We start from the raw sequence: 20,328 nt of genomic DNA on the forward strand, positions 1-20,328 counted from the left end.
CTTTCGTAAAAATTGATTTCAAAGTAAATAAAAACCGTTATGACTTGTAAAGTTTATACCTTTTAAAATACATAAAAACTGATAAGTGCAATACACTTCAATTTATTTAAAATACAAGAACTCGCCTACATCATTTCCTGGTGTTTCTTGTCCGTTTTTGTATGATTGATTTTCATCAATTAGATTTGAAATTGAAAATAAGCGCGATTGTGCGGGCTGTAGATTTTGATAGACGTGCTCAACATTTTGTTCAGTACCTTGAAAAAACAATGGCGATGATGTACCTGAGATATGTATGGATTTGTCAGTAATTGAGTTGTTGACTGCTGATTTTGGTGCATTTTGATCTGGTATTTGCGGAATTTCAATACGTGCATATCTATTTAAGGTGCCCAACTGGGCCTCGAACAAGGCATCATAAATTATTTTTTCTGCATAAATTCTCATCATGGGGTCTAAAGTTCGTAATTTTCCTGCGATATTTTTACCAGTAATATCATGGGCATCTTCAGGATTTGAAAACTTAAGTTTCTCTCCAACTAAAGTTAACACTTCATCAGCCTTGATATTCATCTCTTGTGAATGATTTTTTCTTTTACGATCGTTATTTTTGGTCAATGAGCTATTAGTTATAAGACATGGAGAAACAGGACTAGGTATTTGTAAATTTGCATCTGTTTCCTGAAATTCTTGACTGACTTCATCGCTATCGTTGTTCTAAAAAAAAATGTCTTATACTTATTGCGAATTTTTGTTATTACCTACATGTTTATTTATTTTAACACTTTTCAAAAAATATCAACATTATACTACATTCTCCATACAAGACACTTATTTTATTTTATTTTTATATCTTGTTTGCAAAAAATAATTACTTTGTTAAATGGTCACACCGAATATTATTTATCGACATTGTTATTTGATGTATGCATTTATACATTTATTGTAAATTCAGGATTTCTATTATTATTTTAATTTAATTTAGTATTTAGTTATAGTATATATATTTTTTGTTTATAATTAAGATTCAAGTTATTCTAGTTTAATTATTATTTGTATAATAATATTACATGCCTGTACGTAATATTATATTATAGTTATACTATACATTGTATTTGTTAATGATTAATAACAATACTCGTAGGCTATCTTTTTTTTTTTAATTATCTATCAAAGAAGTTAAAACGTTAAAAACGTATTAATAAATGAAACATTTTTACTTTAAGCTTTCTTTTTTGTTTTTATTATTTATAAATTATAAAATATAATTTCAGTATGTTGACGAGAAGGAAATTATCTTATTTGTTTTGTGTCGTGTGATACTTGTGTCGTATTTGTACTACCCCCCATTGATCTATTAAAATAATCATTAAATTCTAAAAATAAATATGTTGGTAATGATAACTTGAGTTCGTAATAAAATATTGTAAACAATTAGATTATACGTTTATATTTAATAATATTTTAAATAATCAAAATCAAAAATTGTTGATACTATAACTAAAAATAAATTCTTTCTATCTAGGTAATATTGTAATTTTATTATACTGTTATAACTTATATAATTATTATATACTATACAAGTAATAAGTATAATAATAAGTTCTTAATATATTTACCTGACTAAGAGTATCAATGAATTCTGGACAATCACTACCGATGCTCGATCTTGGCATTTCGTGGTCCTTGAGAAACATCAATGAGTCGAAATACCATAAGTTGGGCTTGTAGATATCATCTGTACCAGCGCCCGATTTCATTGATGCGACTACTTTCTTATACTCCTTGCGGAAGCAACTGCGTAATGAATTAATTTTTTTTGCCACGTCTTGTCTGTTCGAGTTTGGGTTTATCTCTTTTAGTTTGACGAGTAATACATCATATGCATCGTTTTTTTTATTTTTGTCACTATATTCTGATGCTTTAACTTTCCATAAACATGGGTTTTCTCGGTACAGTTCAATGAATTCGCTCAGAATCTTTTGTGGCCAATTTCGAGAGTCCATACTACTATTATAATTTAAAATACTGAAGATAATCATTTACAATAGTTTTATAATTATTATATCTGTACTTACTCGAATTCTGATATAATATCTTAATTATATTATTAATAATAGTTGATGAATAATATTTGAGTTTAATAAGCTGAGTTTCATAAAAGTTTCAATATATTATTCATTTATATATGCACGTGGTCATTCGCGCCAATTCAAAAAATCAAGAACAACCAGTTCAGTTCATGCCGCGCCCAGGACTGAACGAGCCTTCAGTTTTTGCATACATACGTTAGGACTTGCCTGAACGGCCAGGCCTGTTCAGTCAAGTTTTAAACAAAAACTGAACGTGTGTACGCAACTAAAGGGATGCAGTACAGTGATCCAGAGCTACGAGAGATCATTGAATCACTAAAACAGGCGACAGCTAGTAAGATAACAACCCAAAATTATAAATTAATTAATGGTTTATTGTATAGATTGGTGCAGTCAGCAACAGGACCCCGAAAGCTCTGGATGGTTGCTAAGAGAATGAGGAAAAGTCTAGTAGTCAAATTCCACGACCTCAGCGGGCACTTTGCCGTCGAACGCACTGTCTCCAGGATGATGGAGCGCTATTATTTTCCACGTATGAGAAGATACGTAAAAGCTCATATCAATATGTGTCCAGAGTGTGCAGTATATAAGAAGTTGCGAGGGAGACAAGCAGGCATGCTACACCCTATAACTCCTGGTAATCGCCCTTTTGAAACAGTCAACATAGATCACCTGGGACCATTTCCAGTAAGTTCCAAGGGAAATGCTTATATTTTAGTGCTGGTAGACAACTTAACAAAGTTTGTTAAGTTGTATCCATCAAAAACAATACAATCAAGAGTAGTAGTAGGACAGCTGAAAACATTTGCGCTGACCTATGGACTACCTAAGCGGATCATCACAGACCGAGGAACAGCTTTCCAGTCAGAATGTTTCAACCAGTATTGTGAAACCAATGGTATAGAACACCATGCAGTATCAGTACGCCACCCCCGTGCAAATGGTCAAGTAGAGCGGGTTAATTCTACTCTATTAGGAGCAATTACCACCCAAATGGGCGATGAAGCCACCTGGGATAAAAACCTTAGTGAGTTAGAATTGAACTTGAACACCGCACCGAACCAAACCACTGGAGTAAGTCCATTCTTTGCTGTATATGGTTATGATGCACTTAAAACAGATGGGTTACTCGATACACTGACAAACACAACTCCTGTATACCAGCAACCAGCAACTACACAGCAGAAGTTGCGCGAGGACATTGCAGAAAAACAGGCAACATGGAAATTGAGACATGACCAGCACCGTAAACATATGTCACTGGAACTGGGAGAAATAGTGTACCTTAGAAGACCACCAGTGTCGACTGGGAGCTCAACAAAACTACAACCAAAGTTCAGAGGACCGATGGTAGTGACAGCAGTGAACGCTGGAGATACATACAAACTGGCAGACCTACACCACACAGGAGGGCATTTGTATGCTACAACTGCTCATGTTAGTGCCTTGAAGCGTTTTTCTGAAAAAGATGAACAATCAGAGGAGAGTGACGCTGAACAGGATGGGACTCTGAGTACTGACCAAGAAATTGAACAGGACACAGAGGTGCAACATCTAGGAACCCAGACTTCAACTCCTGATGAAGAAACACCAACGCGACCAAAGCGAGTCCGCAAGAGACCAGCTCATCTAAGGGATTATTTAGTTAATTAAACCTACTTAACAAATAAGCCCTGTACTTTTTTTTTATATCTTATGTTAATATGTTAATATTTTAAATTGTGTTAAATAATTAGTGATAGCTAACGAAAGTTGGGCCGGGGCGTCCAACAAAGTCGGATGGCCGAATGTTATAAATTATGTAGAGGGTGGTCACACTGACCCCCCCCCACAATAAATCCAAGTAGGTACTCTCACAACAATTGTAGGAGTAGCCAACGAGCAGAGCAAGACGCAGTACGTCCGTGTAATCAAAAACTGTTGTAAATTTAGTAATTTGTTGATTGTTAATCTTTTGTTACTCAAAGAGTCAATGTTAAAATAAAGTGTTAATCAAACGTTTAAGACGTGCTGAGTTCGATGATTTCAATCTGACAGTGGTCTTTAACACATACAATAATTTGGAACCAATAACGGTCATACATCGGGTCGGAAAATTTAAAAACGCAATTTAAAATTATAAAATAAATTATTTACATAACTTAAATCAATACAAATTTGGACCACCTAGAAGGAATGCGATTGCATCGTACCGTGGCATCTCAAAGGAAAATGCCCAAAATAATAATCACAAACGAATGCAGATTATCAGAACGCAATTTAAAAATAGAACTCTTCATTAATATTAAAATATTATGGTACACAGCCATCAACGCATTAATGATGCCCATATATGGAAACCACCATCTCACAGAAGATATCGAAAAAACGATACGGATATGTACCACATGACGCAATCTTCTACAATAACAAGGCAATTAAAACAACTACACATTCCAGACTCATCACCTAGCCAGCATCCAATTGTACATACCCACAAAACTTAATATAATAATGACACACAAATAATAATAGAAAAAAGGTGGATAAGTGGATGTCGCTCTGCTGTACAGTAGGTTACAAGTGGGTCACTGTAATGGATGGTGTTAAATTTGAATTCAATGATATAATATCATTGTATAAGAAAAACGATTCTGAGCGAAAATGGTCAGTCAGCCTATGATTTTACCAAGTATATTTGATGATGTTATTGTGAATAAAGTAATTTATATATAACTTATATACGTGGAGCCTTGTTTTAAATTTTCAATTCTTAGCCATAAAAGTTAAAAATTTATAAATGCTTATAAAAAAAAATTGTGCATATGTATTTTTAATATTTTTCAACTGCTATTAAAACGATATATCAAGAGCCCTATATTAAATTTTCACGCTTTTTTACCCAACAAATAAAAATTTATTGATATTTATAGAAAAAAAACTAAAAAAATTGAAAACTGACTATGTCCGTAAACAGCTCAAAAAGAGTCAAAATATTTTCAACATTTTATGGTGTATAGAAAATGCTAATATAAACATTCGGTGAAATTTTCAAGTATCTACAGTCATTCGTTTTTTAATTACAATAAAATAAGAAAACTGTTACATGAGAAATCGAGTAAATATCAAATGTCGTAAAAATATAAATTTCAGACGCTCATAAAAATTTAATTTAAGTTTCTTTTAGACATTTTTTTTTTGATAAAAGTAGACAAACTTATGAGTAATCTTATATTACATTTTCAAATCTTAGATTTAAAAAGAAAAATTTTTATGAATTCTCAACTCAAAATAATTTGCTATTTTTCGTGATTTTTCCGTATTTTGTCAAAATTTGAACTTTAAATGCTTATAAATAAAAACTGTGACTAAGGATTTTTAATTTTTTTCATCTGCCTTTGAAACAATAACCTAGGAGCCTTCTATTAAATTTTCAAGCATTTTTACTCAACAGATAAAATTTTATTGATATTTTTAGAAGAAAAAACTAAAAAAATTGAAAACTGACTATGTCCGTAAACAACTCAAAAAGAGTCAAAATATTTTCAAAATGTTATGGTGTATAGAAAATGCTAATATAAACATTCAGTCAAAATTTCATGTCCCTACAGTCATTTGTTTTAGAGTTAAACCAAAAACCAAAATCGATTTTCTCGAAAACAGATTTTGCGTAAAAATTCCCGTTTTTCCTTAATTTTTCTTTTGTTTTTCACGTCGCTTGTGAAAACTACTGGGAAATTTTTACTTTTGACCCCCCAAAGTACCAACTAGATTCACTTTCCTATCAGAAAAGTTACTATTGAAGAAAATCCAAGCACTTTTACTGTCCTAAAAGGTGATGACAGACACAAAAATAAAAAAAAATTAAAAAAAAAACACACATCATTGTAAAATCAATACATTCATCGCTTCGCTCAGAATCTAAAATAAGCATACAGACCAAATACCAAAAGTCAAAAATATTAACTTACAAACTTAGTAACTTATAACTACTTCGTCACATTCCTCACCATGTAAAACACACGTATAAACTAAAATATAAAATGCCTATTTTTACTCCTTAGAATGGATTACGCTGAAGCCCCCATAATATAATATTATATCAGCCTAACATTATATAACCATGAGATAACGAAGAAACGTATATGTTAAGGTGAATGACAACATTTTGAATGAATATTAAAAATTTGCCAACAGTCACCGGTGAATGTCAACATTCGCAACGATTATCGGTGAGTGTTGACATTCACAATTGAGTTTTGGTGAATGTTAGACATTTTTAGTTAAAATTGGAGTATAGACGTTATCGTGTCATACGTTAAGATAGTAAATGTTTATAGATATGATATTGTTCACACAATATTTAATCGAACGGTGTTTAATGATCTATATAATATTATCATAGACATTTAGGCATTTAACGTTACGGTATCTGTCTAAAAAATATTTTATCACTAGATATTCATCTTTTTTTACAACATGTTAACATTCACCAAAAACAGATGGTGCATGTCAACATTCACCAGTGAATGTATACATCTAAGAAGAAATTGACATTCACCAGAAATTTCGGTGAATGTCAACATTCACCAAATGTCGTCATTCACCTTAACATATACACAATGTAACCAAATTGCCTATCCATATCGCCGTATGACCATAATTTTACTAATAAAAACAGGAAAAAAAATATTATAACGAATTTAATATGATAATTATTTAATTTATTTGGGTGGGACGTAGGGGGATGGAGTCCCTATTCTTTTTTAATTGTTTTTAGTGTATTATTTTGTCTAATTGCTTGAACGTAAAAACAGTGATGAGAAATTTTATTATACATACAAAACAAAATAGACTGGACACAAAAGTGTGGCAATTTTCTTGAACATTTTTATGTATCTATATCAGAATTGCAATGTGTAGTTTTTGAGTTGTTAAATGTTTAGTCTAATTTAATAAATTATATACTTTGTGACTTAATATTAGATGTATTATTTATTATTTTATTGTGCATTATTTGATATATCAATAATAATTGCGAACGTTTTAAATCATCTAAGCTTTCAAATCTATCGTTGTAAACATAAATATAGACAAATTATAATTGGTATAAAAAGTTATATAACTATAAAATTACTCGTTCAAATATTTGTTGTCAAATACAATGTCAATACAATGCATAGTACATAATATAGTAATTAATATAAAACCATTAATGTAAGTACAATGCAAAATTGGTACATATGTAGGTATCTATTATGATTTATTTAAATGAAGAATTATTATAAGAACTGTATAACATGTTTACACATAAGTAAAAATATAATTACACGAAATACAAAGATTTATTTCAGTAGTTCGAATAAATTATTTTCATAACATTACTTATTATTAGACTTAATTATCCATTGATTGTGGTACTGAACTTAAAAATTGTGATTGAGTTATTTGCTTCTGGATCCTTGAGAATCATTACTTTGGTTAAATAACAAGAATTAGAGTGTAAAAAGCTTAATCCTGCACCGATGTCTCCCTCATGGCTCATAAACACCATGTACTGGAACTAAAAATATTTTATTCATTATACTTGATTTAAACATACTATAGTCATTGGGTAGTAGAATTTACATTATTATCATTACAACTGAGGAACAAGTACTATATTACAATCATATATGATAAGGTGCCTATAGCAAGAGGCAGATATGGTTTGAAACTATAATATGTTGTGGTGTCTTGTACAAACACCCTCAATACAAATATTTCATTTAACATTATTATCTACATATTAGATACAAAATATAAGAGTTTAGGCCATGTAATAAAACACTAATCAGTCTTAAATGACACCAGTTTATAAATGCATACCTATAGTCCCTCGTATTACATTACATAAACACGTATTTACTAATACATAAATTAACTATTAAGATATAATATAGCCTAGTACCAGGGTCTTCGGAACATTTCTTCTACGAAGGTCGGAGAAAACTGCTCTTTACCACTCTATTTGAACGTGTAATCGACCTCATATACCCATCGCATCTTACCATTACAATCTGCAACCAATTGCAGCCATTTATAAGCAAACAAATGTTACAATATCCACGTAAACCTAAGATCCTTCTAACCCTTTTAAAATGAAAATATCGTAAAATCCTTTCTTATTGCACATCTAGATCCTTAGAGGAACCACTTTTCCAAATTTCAAGTACGTACAATTCGTAGTTTTTGAAATGTTGCGATGAATGAGTGAGTCAGTGAGTGAGTGCATGAGTGGAATTTCGCCAATATATAAATTGATTAATGTACACTGCAAAAAAACTAAGGTTTGTGACATTAGCCACCTACTCTTCATTTACTCCAGGCTATCAACATATCGTAACCGCTTTTTATCTCTTTCAAACATACCTTTCGATACCATAAATAATATTATCTCAAACCAATAAAAAAATATTATCTTTTTTCGACAATACAGGCTGTTTACAGACAATTATAATAGGAATAAATAATGTTCATAACATTACCTTAACTATTTAGTACTTTCATATAATCGATATACAGTCTACGAATCCAGTCAATGTGGTACTGAACTGATGTAAAAAGTACGATTGAATTATTTGCGTCTGGGTCCTTGAGACTCACTACTCCGGTTAAATAATACAATTTAGAGTGTGAAAAGCATAAGCCTGCACCGCTGTCACTCGTATCTACACTATGTTCTGAAACTAAAAAAAATATACATAATTATACTACATTAATTAATCATACGAATGCAGCTGGGTAATAAAGTAGCTGTATATCAGAGCTCACACAACATGCATAACATTTACTGTGATTGTGTAATATTATGTAATAGGACTAAAGTCCATTTATATAAATAAATAAATATAGATTTTTTTTTTATTGGTCCTGAAGCCCAACAACTATGGCCATTGACTGTTTGTTTTTTTTTTTTTAAGGGAGGAATTGAAGGTTTAGAAAAAACGTGTGTTTTGGTTTGGCAGATTTTTTGGTGGGCACCCGTAGGTATCTGCCATGCCCAGGTGGGGGATGGCGGAACTTCTCTCCGGACATCGTGACTTGCCCGAAGAAAAATGCCACCCGTGGCCTGATTCAAACCTCTAACAAACCTTAAAGACACCATAACGCGTTAACACAATATATTCTGCTCAAACGCACACGGCACACCTATTATAGTCCCAAAGCTATCCAGATAAGTCATATTCGCTAAATATTAAATGTATTTATATAGGTATATAATTAAAAAAAACAATGTTTAATATCCATAATTAGTTATTTTTGACCGTATAGGCATATTTTGTATTTTAATACTTCAAAATCCTGTGTGTGACGTTCAAATACCTGAAAATTTACACCTCCCTTCATTCAACCACTATGACACCATTTTATGTAAATCTGCATGAAATAAATGTTGCGTCGGCCAGTCAGTAAGTGGTTGCAGTTGGGTTAGTCTAACAATAACTGAGATGACGCTGCTACCTAACCAGTATTGGAACCGTAACCCTTTGAATATTGGAAACACACCAAAACAAATATTTAAATTAATTTTAATACTGGAACCTCACCTGAAGCCTTATTTAAGTTACATATTTTTTCAAAATTTCATTTTTTAAAAACCTAAAATAAACTGAAACCGAAATTTTAGTTTTTTTCAGAAACAAACGGAACTGAAACCGAAAAAATCATGAAGGTTCCAGTCCCTGTTCGGATCACTTCTTCTCCAAATGACGCAGACAACTGTTGACCAGTGGCATGGCAAGGCAGTTTTATTTGAACCACTTCTCCGTTGATATTTTGGTTAGTGGTGTTAGTGGTGGTGATAGATTTGTAAAATATATTGCTTCCAAATTATGAACTATTGCGAGTTGAGATAACAGCAAATTTGGGTATGCATCCTGTTGTGAGTTGGTTGGTGCGTGGGTGGGTGGGTGGATAAAATATATTTGGCTCCTTTAATTAAAATTGTTCACCACGCCACCGCGTCGACCAAAGTGTTTCTCCACCATATCCCATAAAAAATATTCAAAGCATTACTTTTCTATCTTTGATCTGAGACTCAAATTTCAATGCAGAAATAAAATATTTTGGTAAGCAGTATGTTGAACAACTATTCACGGACCTTAGTGGGTTATTATAAGTTTGTTTTAATTTAATAAAAGTCTTTCCCACTATAAACATTATGATATCATTTTCTTTCAATCGTTTGAAATTTGCCCAATGAAGATTTAATTGTCATAGTATTGGTTATTAGCATCGTTTTATCTTCTCAGAAAAAATTGAATCTTCCAAGAGTATACTTTTATACACACTATTTGAGTCGAAAAGGTCTTACATACAATAATACTAAAATAATAATCTTATGTCGATTTACCCCATTATAATACAATTGTGCCAGCTTGGTTACCTTTGAATTTTATTATTTTATAGATCATTAACTAGTAAATAACAAATTCAATAAATCATAAAAAACTTTAATGACGTGATTCAATATTGGGTTAGTCAATAGATACGAAAAGGTAGGCTTGCTTTGTATAATATAGTTTATTTGTAGAAATATATTATATATTTTTATATTTATTGTAAAATGTTATTCATTAATTTAATAAAAGTAGAGTTTATAAAAAAAATCAATAATTTCAATATAGTATTAATGTTTAAATATTTTATTACCCAATGAAGAACCGGCACAAATCTTATCATGAGTCACATATGGTTTAAATCCAAATGTACACATGCTCCGGCAAGACCTCATGTCGATGTATGGTAACCGTGTTTCTAATAAAACGGGACTTGAAATGCCATTTTCCTCTTTTCCCCAACCAACAATCTGTAAAAGTAAAAAAAAGTTTGAGATTTCAATATACATTTTTAACAGAGCGATTCATGTATTGAATTTACTATGTTGTGTGTTTTTTTCACTTTTTATAAACTTTTGTTCTAGTAGAAATAATGCTTCGATGTTCAACATTCAATATCTATTACGATGGAAAAGTCAAACTCGTCGGTATTTTTGAGAGGATAATTTGGAAAATTTACATTAGTTTCCAAATGCGTAGTGAAAAACATTTATTAGTCTTTAAGGTTAGTAAGATGTGTATGTGTGCTAAGGTTTTTGACACTACGAACCTCCCCGGGAACCGCGTTGCGTGATTGATTGTAGCCAACGCGCAATGGCAAAGTTATTTTTATATAACTATAATATACTTATAAGTTATAACCGTAGATACTTTAAATTTCTACTGCATGTTAACACTACTATTTTCTAAATATTATTTCTTTTTGAGCTATTTATAAGCATATTAAGAATATTTACATTTTATTTCTTTTTTTAAAAATATCATCGATAAATCGCTGTCCCAAAATACTTGTATACTTGTACATTTAATTCAAGGTCCCTCATAAGTATTTTTTAATGGAAACTTAAAAAAAGTTAAGAGTAAATCCACAATAGTTTTTTATGAATATCGGAAATTTCCTTTGTGGTCAAACAAATTTTGTTATGAGAGTTTGAAGTTTTTTTTCGATAGTTGATTATCAGCCAGAAGTCTGACTGACCGTAATTATTATTGATTTAAGTATTATGTTCTAATTCAAAAATTAATAATTATAGATACTTGAAATTTTTTTTATAAAAAAAAATGTTCGACAGACTGTGCTCTCAGAATAATTTTTCAAATCAATGATATACTTATGTCATTGCATTTAAAAATAACACCATCCATTACAATTACCCACTTTAACCTACATAGCAGAGTGGTATTATTCACTTCCCACTTTTTTATTTATGTATTATAACATGTCAATATTTATACAAACTTTAGCGGATAATCTCACGGTATTTGTATACATACAAATGGACAACAGTTGATAATAATTAAAGGTACGCTATTCACTGTAGTTAAATCACAATTGAAATAATACTACAAACAAACCTTTCCTTCATCTCCATTGGATACTTTGTAATCACCATTCCAATCCATACATATAGGTGTAATACCATTACTAAAGGAAACACTGTTTTGTAACACAACAACAGCTATATCTTCAGCATATCGCCCGTAATGACCATAATAAGCTTCTTTCAGATGAACCCTATCCACCTTTACATTAATTATTTTATTTTATATTAACCATGTCATACAAATTATTTATAGACTTTGAATTATAAATAACTTACATTTATAATTTGAGGATTTTCATTATCAAAAATTTCAAAGTTTCTATAATATTTTCCAGCAGCAATTTTGTAAAGATCGTCGACTATTATTATTGTATATGGCATACCTTTTTCCCAAAAACAATGAGCCGCTAAAAACAATATTTAATTCATTTTCATTTTTTTTTTTTTTAATTTGTTGTACAAATATTCTACCAGAAACGACTAAATTTCGAGAAATAATTGATCCTCCACAATGGAATTCATAATTGGATTTTTTTTTATATATGGCGATATTCCAAGGTGCGGTTCCAACATTTGCTGTTTTGCCGTTTTTGATCAATATTTGGGTTTTGATAAATGGTTTACCACAATCTAAAATAAGATTTGAATAAAAATATAAATTAAAATAATAAGAATACAGTACAAATTAAGTAAATTGGAGATTTATATATTTTATACGATTAAAAATACAATTACCTGGTTCGCATATACGTAGTTCATTATTCCATATTCCGTTTGACATACAATGTAATTCAATTGGAGTCTCTTTTTGTCCGTTTGGTAAATTATAAACAGGCTTACATTTTTGTGTTGCTATTGTGTCAGGTATCGATGGATTTGAGCAATTAGCATACTTACCATTATAACTACATTGAATATCTAAACTATCAGATAGAAGAGGTGGACACATTTCTATAAATATAAACAAATTATAATTAAACATAATTAAATAAATAATCATTGCAACATACAAATATCAATACAAAACTTACTCAAACATAATTTATGAAGAGCAGTTTTCCATTTTCCATTTCTCTGACAAACCCGAAAACTTTTGGGATATACATTATGATATCCAAATGTACAGTTCTCATTTACGGTAACGCCATGATCAATTAATGTCCCGGGAGATAAACTTTCATTAGAATTTTCATAAGTATATACAACTCCTTCGACAGCTGGTAATACGCATGAACTCGCTTAAATATAAATATAAATAATAATAAGTCATAATTAATAAAACCTATAGAATAGACATATTTTCGATGATTTAAAAATGTACATCAATCGATTATGCTTAACCTAACGATTATTTGTTCTTCCTCAAATATTTATACAATTTATTGTAAAACAAATAATTTTAATATAAATAAAAGGGTATAGGTTAGTCATTAAGTAAACACATACATATATTATGGTATTGAATAAATGGTGGTCTTTGAATTTCATGAGTTTGTGGAATTACTTCTGTTGTCGAAAAATTTCGAATTTGTTGAGTTGGTGGAATTTGTTGAAATTGTTCATATTCTTGATATTGTATATTATCGCACAAAATGCTTGATCCTGAAAAAAATGAATTATTATTGCATTTAATACGTAAAAAATGTTAAGTGTATTAAGGTTATTAATTATTTTTTTAATCAGCATTTATAGTTTGAATTCAATGGTATCATAATTAAATGATAATTATAATTTATACCTTGCATTCAGGGTTAATATTTATTTTGTACCATGGCATCATTTCAATTAATAAAGAACCGGAGGGGACAAAGTTTCTGATCAGTCAATAAAATATAAAAACCAAGCATTTCTCTACGAAGCTACTTTCTACACTTATAGTTTCAATGTAATCATCTATCTTATATCAATTTATATAGATTACCATAAGAACAAATTCAATTGTAACGTTTTTGTTTGTACTCATCGCCGCATATTCATAAGTGGTTATTTTATTTTAAAAATTGATATTTTGTCTTTTGATATATTATTCTACCGTATACTGTATACATTTGATGTATGTAACAATGCATTATCTTTAAACTGAATAACTATAAATAGGTATTAATTTCTATTGTGAAAATTATTTCCCAGTATCTAAAGTTACAATATTGTATCATATTTCTTAATAATTAAAAACAAGTGATGGTAACATTTATCTTCAAACTTCCAGCGCATCAGGTTGATTTTAAATATATATTTAGAGGAAAATGCCTTCCTTTACAACACTCCGGAGGCTATAGATGTCATTAAATCTTATGAGCCTTTAATATATATAATTTTTTTTGTTTTAAACCATGTAGCTGCGTTTAATAAAAATGTGTAATTTTATAAACTATTGTGATCTAGGACAAATGGACGTAGTCGTTTGGACGTGGTGGTTTGGCGTAGGGACAATTGGAAGTAAAAAAAAATAATAATAATAAATCAATCAATCAATCAATAAAAATATCAGTAAAAAATTAAAAATTTGAGACAAAGTATAAAAAAAAGAAGGTAAGTGGATGTCACTTTGCTTTACAGTAGGTTACAAGTGGGTCAATGAATAATGGATTGTATTAAACTTGAATTCAATGATATGTCTGTTGGTGCACGATAAGCTGTCGTGGCTGGAATACATGGTTTTCCCCGAGCAAAGGTCAAAGTCTCGTTCCACGACTATCGCTGTCCCGTGCGCCTGCTTGCCCTACCGCTCGCCGTGTACAATTGATACAATCTGGTCGAACGTGCTCCGCCGCCGAAACTCATGCACCAAACCTGACAAAATAGTGCGTTACTTATTGTCGTGTACTGTTCTTGGGCCTTATTGTGGTCCAGTCACCATTTTTACCAGCCAAAGTTCCAGCCAACTGCCCTCATACCAGCCCGAGTCACAGCATAAAGGTTAGGTCATAATATTATAATATTATTTATGTTTGACGTCCGTTATTAAACAAATGTTTGCACGATTATGTAATATCGTCATCGCCGCCGTATTATATAATTTGTACCTATTAATTATTATCAATAGTTTTTTGTTCGCCTAGATTAGCGATATATGTTTATGATTTATTATCACTACGACTAACATTACACGATAAACACCATTTGATGTCATTATTATTATTATTTACATAATTTGAATTAATAGTATATATTTTATTACCATCGACATTTGGTGTTACAATTATTTCTTATTAAATTATTATTGTTTGTAAGGTTCCCACATTCCTATATATTATTTCCATTTCCACCATTTTTATACCGTCCACTATCATTGCACTGCTAGTGTCCGTACATCGTCGGGGCAGTAACCGTCCACCAACGATCGCCAGTGATTGGGCAATACCTGACGACAATTTACGCCGTCAAACTGCACGGCTGCTCAAATCAGGTTGCCCCATTTATGATCCCAGGAAACGGGAACAATTATCCGCTAGTGTGAAACGGTTAGATAATCTTTTTTCACGTTTTAAAGCTAAACAAACTGTTATTAAAAATTCATTGGTCATTGTCGGTCGTTCCGATGAGTACGAATCGGTCGATTCGCCAGTAACGGATACCGTCAAAGCCGTTGTTGACGAAATTTACAAAATGATTGATGGCACGTCGGAAGCAACCGTGGCTATACAACCGGTGTCTATTCGGCAATCGTTTAGTGCACTTTCAAAAATTGAATTGCCGTCGTTCAACGGGTCCATAACAAAGTGGTGTGCTTTCCGTGATACTTTTAAAGCGTTCGTACACGACGATTCCGGTATCTACGATGTACACAAATTTCATCTTCTGTCACAGAGATTGACCGGTTCTGCAGGTATCCGTAATTAAATCAATTTCATTGTCGGTGATGAATTATTCAGTCGCGTGGGCAGCGCTCACTGATCGATTCGAAAACAAACGATTGATCGCAACTACTCGTTTGGATTAGTTTTTAGCCTTCAAGCCGATCGCTCAAGAATCGAAACTATCTCTGACCACGTTTTTAAATATTTTTAAAGAAAATGTCGCTGCGTTAAAATTACTCGGAGTCGACGATCTCGCGGGTTTTATATTGTTTTATTCTGTTCACGTGTATTAGATCCGACAACACGTCAGTTGTTTGAAGTGGGTGTTTGTCAATCCACTATTCCGAATTTTGATACTCTCGTCACTTTTGTTCAAAAGCGTTTGAAGATATTGGACAACATACAGGGTGTTCACAAGACTGAAGCTCGATCTAATAAATCTCAAAAATCTATCGCGCTGAAGTTAGCGTTAACCGCCGCGAGTAACCCTGTTCATAAGTCGTATTTGTCAAAATTAAACAAGCCAAAACATTAAACTATTTGTAATCGTGGTGAACATTTTTTGTATCACTGTTCAGAATTTAAAACATATTCCGTGCCACAACGTCGGGAATACTTTCGAACAAATAAATTATGTTTTTCGTGTATGAGTTAGTAGACACGTGTAAGTCCAAATACCATTATGGAAAATGTCAACAACGCCATCACACTTTGTTACATTTTCAGTCAGAATCAGAACCTACGACCACCCCCAATCCGGAAGACCAATCAATGGTGGGGAGGGTGGAAGTACCAATACAAAGTTTTTGGGTATGTCAGCGTCCGGCAGTACAGTGTTATTGGGTATAACCATTGTTCGAATTCTAGATGCGCGTGGTAACTATCATTTCATGCGCGCATTATTTGATAGTGGATCCCAAATATCGGCAATTACTACAGATTGCGTAGCTCGCATTGGATTGTTACGACGGAAATGTGAAAGTGAGATAGTGGGCTTATCTCAAAGTCCAATTACCCAAGTAAGAGGTAGCACGTCTTGTTCGTTTATACCACACCATACGTCGAGTCCGAAATTCAATTGACACGACTTAATAATACTTCCCAAATTAACGTATATTCTTCTGTCTTCGCCACTACCACCAAATATACGCATACAATATCAACATCTAGTATTAGCTCCAGTTCGACAGTCCGTCTCAGATCGACATGCTACTTGGACCTGATTTCTATCCATTTCTTATAGGTGGGTAGTCGTAATACACATTGTCGGTTTTCCATCAGCTATGGCTTATGGATAGCCTTCTGGGATGGATTATAATGGCATTAGTGAACCCACTTGGACGGGCTTCCGCCCCGTGCATATCATTTTTGATTACATCCAGTCCGTCGATAGACACTCTACTACATCGGTTTTGGTCAATTGAATAACCCGTCAAACTCGAAGTTCCTATCACAGAAGACGAGATGTGTGAGAGGTGGCTTACCAAATCTACATCACGAAGTGCAGTTGGCCGTTTTTGTGTTGCCTTACCATTTCGATACCACATTTTCACTAAGGACGATGGTACACAGATATCCACGCCAACGTCCGAAATTCGTTCGTCATCATGTCAATTCGGAGAATCTCGTTCTCTAGCTATGAAACGTCTACTGAATTTGTAAAATCGCCTCCAAAAAGACAAACCGTTGTACGAGTTGTTTCGATCGTCCATGAATATATATCTGTCATTAGGTCACATGAAGATTGGTACCCGACCTGGTAAATATTAAATACCACACCACATTACTGGTCGTTTTCGACGCTTCGGCGAAGTTATCGTGAGAGGTTTCTCTCATTGATATTCTTTGCGTTGGGCTGAAATTACAAAATTACATAAGTGAATTGTTACTCACATGTCGATTATACAAATATATTTTCATTGCCGACATTGTTAAAATGTACCGTCAGATCAATTTTCGTGATGAAGACTGCGTGTTCCAACACATCCTTTGGTGACCTTCCCCGGAACAGGAGATCCAGGAGTACGAACTATTGACAGTTACTTATGGTTTGAGTTCCGCTCCGTTCTTGGCCATACGTGTCTTACACGCTTTGGACGTATGCTCTGAACCACTATTTTCCATCGCCAAGGGCGTCGTAACTAAATATACCTACGTCGACGACATTGTGGTAGGACGGAATACGGAAACGGAATTGAGTCAGGTGAAAAATCATATCATAGCTTGAAGATTTAGGATTGTATTCCGCCTGAATATCGAGCTAACTGTCCTTTATTTGAACCTAAGGACGAGTCATCATTGAAGTTACTCGGCCTCCATTGGGGGGTTACCGATACATGTCGACGACACGCCCAATATACAAAGCGAGGAGTATTATCTGACATTGCTAGATTGTTCGACCTCATTGGTGCCCTCGGTCTGATGCTGTTGTGGGCAAAATCATTCATGCAACAACTTTGGCAGGTACAATTAGAGTGAGACACTCCGCTTCTTCTACATCTACATACAGCGTGGCGTCATTTTTTGGCAGAGTTGCCTTCGTTGGGCAACATAGAAATTGCTCGTCATATTGACACCAGAGGATTTTTGGATGTCCAGTTATTAGGTTTTGCCGACGCGTCCCAGAAGGGTTATCGTGCAACGGTGTACCTCTGCGTTGTCGATAGGACGAACAAGATGTCCATCTCCCTGGTGACGTGCAAGACCAAGGTCACTCCTTTGAAAGGTAGTGAAAAGGACGAGTCTCTCACCATACCTAGGTTAGAGTTATGTGCGGCCCTTTTATTGGCTCAATTGTTACAACGACTCCATCTGAAAATCATGTCTGTTCTTCCGATTTCACAAGTGCGTGCCTGGACAGATTCATCCTTAATGTTGTCATGGCTCACTACCGATCAAAAGTTTTTTAAGATTTTTGTTACCAACCCAGTATCCAAGAACCATTCCCTACTCCCAGATTGCAACTGGTCACATATTTCTAATTTTCTATTCTAGTAAATGGTTATGTTATATGCAACATCAAATATAATTTTAGATTCTGAGTGGAACAATGAATGTATTGATTTTACAATGATATGTGTTTTTTTAAATTTTTTTTTGTGTCTTTGTACACGATAAGTAGTCAAAATTCTATTTTCAACTTCAGTATCTTGTTCGATGGGAAAGTGAATATTGTAGGTGCATTGGAGAAACCAAAATGAATGTCAATAAAACTTATTTGTTGAGTAAAAATACATGAAAATTTAATACAAAGCTCCTACTATATTGTTACATTGACATTTGAAAAATATTAAAAATACTTAGTCAAAGTTTTTTTTTTATAAGCATTTAAATTTCAAATCTTGACTTAATATAGAAAAATCACGAAAATTATCAAATTATTTTGAGTTAAGAATTCATAAAACTTTTTCTTTTTCAATATAAGATATTAAAATGTAATACAAGGTTTCTTATAAGTTCGTCTACTTTTATCAACAAAAAAAAATGTCCACAAGAAAGTCAAACTAAATTTTTATGAGCGTTTGAACTTCATACTTTTATAACATTGGATATTCACTCAATTTCTTATGTATCAGTTTTATTATTTTATTGTTACTCAAAAATGAATAACTGTAGAAACAAGAAAATTTTACTGAATGTTTATATTTTCATTTTCTATACACTATAAAATTATGTAAACATTTTGACTCTTTTTGAGCTGTTTACGGACATTGTCAGTATTGAACTTTTTTAGTTTTTTCTTTCTATAAATATTAATAAAATGTTATTTGTTGGGTAAAAAAGCGTGAAAATGTATCGCAAGGCTCCTGATATATTGTTACAATAGCAGTTGAAAAATATTGAAAATACATATGTACAATTTTTTTTTTATAGGCATTTAAAGTTCAAAGAATTGAATTTTTAAAACAAGGTTCTACGTAAATAGGTTATACAGTGTGTCCCGTTTTAAATGTACCACTAAATATCTCAGCCCGATAATCTTAGATTGAAATACGGTTTGCTACAATAGCTAAGGGGTACTGATTTAAGTACACATTTAAGGACAAATTTCAAATTTTTAACTCTTGTAGTATGCGCATGCGCATTACAAATTTTTTTTTTAAATTGCAACACCTATTTTTGTCACCGGACATGGTTAGATTATTTTATTCTAAGTAATTTTGATCCATTGACCATAGTTCTAAACCTAAAATTGAAAGAGTTACAGCTTTTGGAAATTTTAAAATAATTAAATTTTTACGATTTTACCAAAAACATTACACGCTTGAATTTCAAACAAAAGTAAATCATTTTTGAACTAAAATGAAATGCATTTAAATAATTTAATACAAAATTACCTAAAAAAAAATGTATAGCTAATTTGAATTTAATTAATTTACCAACTAAATTGACAATGACGTTGTAATTTGCGTTATGATTGTGCGATAAAAGTTATTGAATTATTTCCAGTTTTATTATTAGTACTTTGATAATAGTACATTATTTCTAATTTTATTCTTAGTACTTCGATAATTATTATAGATATTGTTTG

At 32.1% G+C, this 20,328-nt stretch overlaps 3 protein-coding genes across 4 annotated transcripts in view; all 3 read right to left on the reverse strand.

Annotated features, from left to right (window-relative positions):
- The window catches only part of LOC132944160 (uncharacterized), a 49,850-nt gene extending 31,408 nt beyond the window's left edge, over positions 1-18,442 (reverse strand). Inside the window, exon 1 of the mRNA XM_061013362.1 lies at positions 17,828-18,442. The gene's annotated coding sequence lies outside the window, so the exon portion shown is untranslated. The remainder of the gene's footprint in view (positions 1-17,827) is intronic.
- On the reverse strand, positions 99-2,173 carry LOC132944162 (uncharacterized). Of its 2 annotated transcripts, XM_061013368.1 has the most exons (3): positions 2,079-2,173; positions 1,620-2,007; positions 99-717 (listed from the first exon to the last, which is right to left on the reverse strand). In XM_061013368.1, exons 2-3 carry the CDS (start codon positions 2,004-2,006, stop codon positions 103-105), a joined length of 1,002 nt encoding a protein of 333 aa, XP_060869351.1. In that variant the 5' UTR covers position 2,007; positions 2,079-2,173; the 3' UTR covers positions 99-102. The 2 variants fall into 2 exon arrangements, with proteins under 2 accessions (XP_060869351.1, XP_060869350.1); XM_061013367.1 differs by lacking the exon at positions 2,079-2,173 and having other exon boundaries at positions 1,620-2,042.
- Positions 7,044-20,328, reverse strand: part of LOC132945688 (uncharacterized) — a 90,697-nt gene continuing 77,412 nt past the window's right edge. The window contains exons 20-28 of the mRNA XM_061015452.1: positions 13,444-13,599; positions 13,029-13,235; positions 12,733-12,948; positions 12,469-12,627; positions 12,274-12,404; positions 12,029-12,196; positions 10,767-10,923; positions 8,600-8,800; positions 7,044-7,635 (exon numbers count right to left, since the gene is read on the reverse strand). Of these exons, the coding sequence (XP_060871435.1) occupies positions 8,601-8,800; positions 10,767-10,923; positions 12,029-12,196; positions 12,274-12,404; positions 12,469-12,627; positions 12,733-12,948; positions 13,029-13,235; positions 13,444-13,599 (1,394 nt within the window). The 3' untranslated portion in view covers positions 7,044-7,635; position 8,600. The remainder of the gene's footprint in view (positions 7,636-8,599; positions 8,801-10,766; positions 10,924-12,028; positions 12,197-12,273; positions 12,405-12,468; positions 12,628-12,732; positions 12,949-13,028; positions 13,236-13,443; positions 13,600-20,328) is intronic.

Source organism: Metopolophium dirhodum, chromosome 5 (genome assembly GCF_019925205.1).
Source record: "Metopolophium dirhodum isolate CAU chromosome 5, ASM1992520v1, whole genome shotgun sequence".
NCBI lineage: Eukaryota > Metazoa > Arthropoda > Insecta > Hemiptera > Aphididae > Metopolophium > Metopolophium dirhodum.